The following is a 4,680-nucleotide window of genomic DNA, read 5'->3' on the forward strand; positions in this document are numbered from 1 at the left end:
CTTCACATGTTCAATCTTGTCCTCAGACTCTCTGCACCAGGCAAATGTGTATGACCAGTCATGTTGTATCATAGCGCTCCTTTCCAATGCCCATGGCTGCACAGCTTACATACCAGTTTGTCTCAGTCTGTACCCAGTTGCTGTGTCCGAAACCAGCATACGATCAGTTTTACAATCTGAATCTGTGTTTGTATGCAGTCCATCCAACCGTTGGGCTCATACAGTCTTAAAGCAATCCTTTGTTCAATCTGCAGGCAGTCCTCAAGTCAAGTAGTCCCTCCTGAAAACCAAGGCTGTACACCGTCCAAAAGCTCATTGAAACCCAGTCGACCACCCAGTCCATCTCATTTCCAAAGCCGGTGTAAAAACAGTCTGTCAACTGGTTTGTAAACCAATACCAGTTGAGCAGTAGCTCTACCAGATGTCAGAGCTGAGTTCTCTGCTGGTGAGCGGTACAAAGGTGCTGTTCAGGTGGAGTTCTGGCTTCTTCCCAAGCGTACTGCTGTGAGGGACCTGGAAGAAACACAGCACAGTGATCAGAAGGAACCCTCCCCCAAACCACAACTCCTAGCAAGAAATATATCGTTAAAAAGAGAAAACAGGGTCTGTAATTCTACAGTACAGTAGCATTGCATGCCAATAATGCACCATGCCTCATATATGTGACAACTATACTGTATGTGACAACCAATTCCCAGTCTGTGAAAACCAATACATATTTTAGATTGGATAATATGAAGATGCTATTTTAATTCTACATGTTTATCCAAACAGACCTCTTGTTCCCCAGTGATCTGCTCTGAACCCCTGGGGAGAAAAGAGGGGTTTGATTTTTAATTGATTAAACTCTGAGTTCATGCACATAAACAACAGCTTGGACATTTAATGAAAGGATACACTGTTGTTGGATGCTAGAAACTATCTAGGAACTGCAAAAAAAGAAAACAAAAAAAACAACAAGAAGTGGTCCAGTCTTTTTTTCCCCTCACCTGTCCATTCAGCAGTGTCATAGGGATGTTGCAATAGACGTGGCGCCCTCCGGGGCCCAGAGTGGAGAACTGCACGGTGGAGGGAGGTGGGAGGGGGGGCGACAGGGAGGAGGGCTGTGGGGGAAGCTGGAACTCGTAGCTGCGGCAGAAATGCCTCATCTGGGCTGCTGTGGCAGTGTGGCCGCCTCCAGCGGCAACGTCATCTGGTTGTAGTCGGGGATCTCTGTCGCTAAGGGAACCTGCAGTGAGACAACATGACTTTCTGTTCACACTTGTAGAGTATTATCCCAAGAGGCAATTCAACTTTAGAGTTCTTTATGCCAATACTATCATTTCTGGATGAACTGTGAAAGCCAGTAATGGTCTTTGGATCCAGTCTGGTTGAATAATTGTGGTTCTTTTAAAGGGCAATGGTGGAGATGCAGGCAGTGCAGCCAATGGAGCGGCACTAGGACTCGTTTTCTAAAGGGGCCCAAACATGGGCCGTCTGGCCCATCATGCACACAGCGTACTCAAGGACAGAGGACCCGAAGTGGCCCGGTCTCTTTAAAATGTAGTTTGACGAAAGCACTTTAAAATATGCTGACCCATGTGTGTCATTGTTACATTTGTATTACATTTCAAATGACGTGCCACTATAGTCTGCATAAATGCCGTCGCATTTTCTTTTCTTTTTTAGATATACAGGAGGTGAGAAGGTTCTTTTTGATGGGGTGAGGGTGCACACACACCACACCGTGTCCTGGACTGCTGACCTATAAAACCCATGATCTGTGTGTGAATCTGTGTCTGTGCGATGCGTGCATCTACATGTGTGTTTGCATGACTGTGCGCACATCTCACACGTCAACATTTTTGTTGCACCGGTGTCTGTCGTGACAACGTGACACAACTAGTTTATAGAAACATCAGGCCCAAGTAGAACATCTGTTCGAAGTGAGACAGCAGCTGACCTGATGATGTCCATGGCGACTCTCATTGGGGTGCGCCAAGGAGGTGGAGGTGGTTGTCATGGCAATGGTGGAGACGGTGGTCTGCAGGTCACCAAAGAGGCCCTGTTCACCGGAGTCCATCACCTGTTACCATAGAATCAGATTTCTACAAATGTTGAAGTAGTCAAGGATATTTTATCTTGCAGACGCTACCACGGTGATAGGAAACATTGGTTGGTGATGTTTAAAGATAAGACACACGCTATTCTACGTTCTTCTCATGAACAGAACAGTTGCTACATGTCTTCTGGCGCACTTCATATCAGTACCGGTCACACTACATGTACAGACAACGACGCTGAGAGAAATATGATTGCAGATTAAAGCCGGAGGTTCAGAAAACACACAGAGGATGAAATCACAGACTTGGTTTGTTTCCTTTGGGCTGAAAGTATCATGTGAAAGTTCACTCTGTTGCATTTATGTATTTAGTTCATTTCAGTGAACGCTGTCCAAGTCCAAGTGAACTAGGACAGGGAAACAGTCGTCCCATGGATTCAGGCAGTCCAGAAAATGTCATCCTCCAACGTTGCGGTGGCGGCGAGGGGGGGGGGGGGGGGGGTCAAAACACAGCTGATTGCTGCTGAGCATCATGGATAACTTGAATTCATCAGCGTTCTTGCGCCATTCTTCAAGAAGTTAGGGAACGTTCCTCGGCCAATGAATTGAGGATGCACTACATTGTGTTGTAACAGGTTCTCCAAGCATCAGATGCCAATGTCTCAGTCACAAAGCCCTGAGATGTAGGATGTGTGGTGAGCTACAATGGCACTGTTCTCACCTGGCCCGATGAGCAGAACTAAAGGTCTGCTCACCTCATATAGTTCACTCTGTCTTTGCTTCTCAGTGATTGTTCTCCAGTGCCAAGCAGAAGCAGAACATTCCTTTGCTAATCAGGGCATACACCACCTGAGGTGTTAGCACATGGTAAACATGTACACATTGTTTCCCCATTATGACTCCAAATTTTCATACATTACCTGCATTTAGCAGACATTTCAAAGGCCATCTGTTTCTTGTGAGTGTGTGCGCCCTCAGGGGAGCATAAGTAAATGTGCTGACATCATTTCCGCAGCTAATTTTATATTTTTATATTTAGTAGGCTCCTAGACATGCCATGGAGATGTTCTGCCTTTAAACCTGTAGCTACAGTCTCTGTTCGGTCCATGAGTAGAAGGAAAAGGGTGTCAGGGCTTATTCTTTAAAACCTGCAAATTCAACTGTTCTCTCAAACTCTGTTAGCAAAAAGTAAATCTTGCTCTTTGGTAGTAGTAGGTAGTTAATGTAAAGGTCTGAGGTTGTGCTCATGCAAACACTGCCAGTGTGTATATGACAGTGTTAGACTTCTGTTTACGGCAGTATACCTGGCGTCTGGACAATGTCTCTCTGCGTTTAGCAGGCATCTCGTAGACCACCTGTTTCCAAAACTTAGACGACAGCTCATTGCTCTTCGGACCCCTCCACTTGATGATGGATAGAACCTGAGGAGAGTAGAACACATCATTTAGTTGTCATATTGCTTCTTGTCTAACGACACCCCTCAGATCGCCCCCTTCTTCTATCCGTCCCTCTCTCTCTTATACCTTGATCGTATGTTTAAGTGCTTCCACCTCCTGGTAGTTGATGACATTCTTCAGGTCTGCACACTCTATCATGATCACCTGGACGCACAGAAGAGGGTTTTAAGAAGGGAGAACACAACAGCTTTTCAAGCATCTCTCCGTATTGTACTTCACTTCCCCAATCATCACCTTGATCTCCCCGGTAACCAGCATGGAGTGGAGGCGCGTCTCAATCTGGAAGATGCTCCACCCTCTCTTGGCGACAAACTCCGGAGTCAAAACAATGATCAAACGTCTGCTCTGCTCCACGCTACGAGCCAAGTCCTCAATGTAGGCTGGCAGAGGCAGAGGGAGAGGCAAAGTCAGAGCGAAACAGAGCAAACTGAAAGACAGTTCCAAACTAAATCTATGAAAGTGAATGTGTTCCTATTATTTTTTTTCTATTTTTCTTTACATACAATTAAATATATTTCTCAAAATGCTTCAGCTGTTCCTTCAGTCGTGCATTTGTTTCCCAAACATAACAAGAACATAATAAGAGATAAAGTCACAGTGTGTCAGTTATTACAACAGGAAAAGGCAAAATAACATCCCTGAATATTATCTGCTGGCGCCGCCCTTCTGACTGACAGCAGTGCACAGCAGAGACAGAAATGCTTGTGCAAGAGCTTTGGCTCTGGCACAGCGCAGTAGGATCAGGGGGACACACCGACATCAGCTTTCACGTCTAAGTGACGGAGGGAACAGTGAACTTCAGCTGGTGAATCTGCAGGTGAGGAGATGTGCAAAGGGAACTCAATGCAGCGGTTTTAAATGCTTCTCTTCATCCCCAGCATTGTGTTTTTGCTTCACACCGAGCCCACCGCCAACTCATCCTCCCAAACGCTCCCGTTTCAAGTGGTTCCTTTGTGACACTCAATGTTTTTTTGCAACGCAAGTCATTATTTATTGATTTCTCTTTTCAGTTCGCGGAAATGTCTGAAAACTGTGTTCTGTGATAAAACAGATTGCCTCTCTTTGTACGTGTCTCTCCTCCTACCATCTCTTCGCCTGCTAACTAAATTAATGACAGAGACTTTCCAACAACACATTGCAATTTCACGCTCAATTTGAGGGCCACAAATAGAACATCCCAAA

General features: G+C 45.5%; 1 protein-coding gene across 1 annotated transcript in view; it reads right to left on the bottom strand.

Annotated features, from left to right (window-relative positions):
- Window positions 1-424: 424 nt before the first annotated feature.
- The window catches only part of il1rapl2 (interleukin 1 receptor accessory protein-like 2), a gene marked incomplete at both ends in the record, with an annotated part of 337,128 nt that continues 332,872 nt past the window's right edge, over window positions 425-4,680 (bottom strand). Inside the window, 8 exon segments of the mRNA XM_079268538.1 lie at window positions 425-513; window positions 777-807; window positions 990-1,180; window positions 1,183-1,228; window positions 1,943-2,065; window positions 3,346-3,462; window positions 3,565-3,642; window positions 3,733-3,878. Of these exon segments, the coding sequence (XP_079124664.1) occupies window positions 425-513; window positions 777-807; window positions 990-1,180; window positions 1,183-1,228; window positions 1,943-2,065; window positions 3,346-3,462; window positions 3,565-3,642; window positions 3,733-3,878 (821 nt within the window).

This window comes from Melanostigma gelatinosum, assembly GCF_949748355.1.
Source record: "Melanostigma gelatinosum genome assembly, chromosome: 5".
Classification (NCBI taxonomy): Eukaryota; Metazoa; Chordata; class Actinopteri; order Perciformes; family Zoarcidae; genus Melanostigma; species Melanostigma gelatinosum.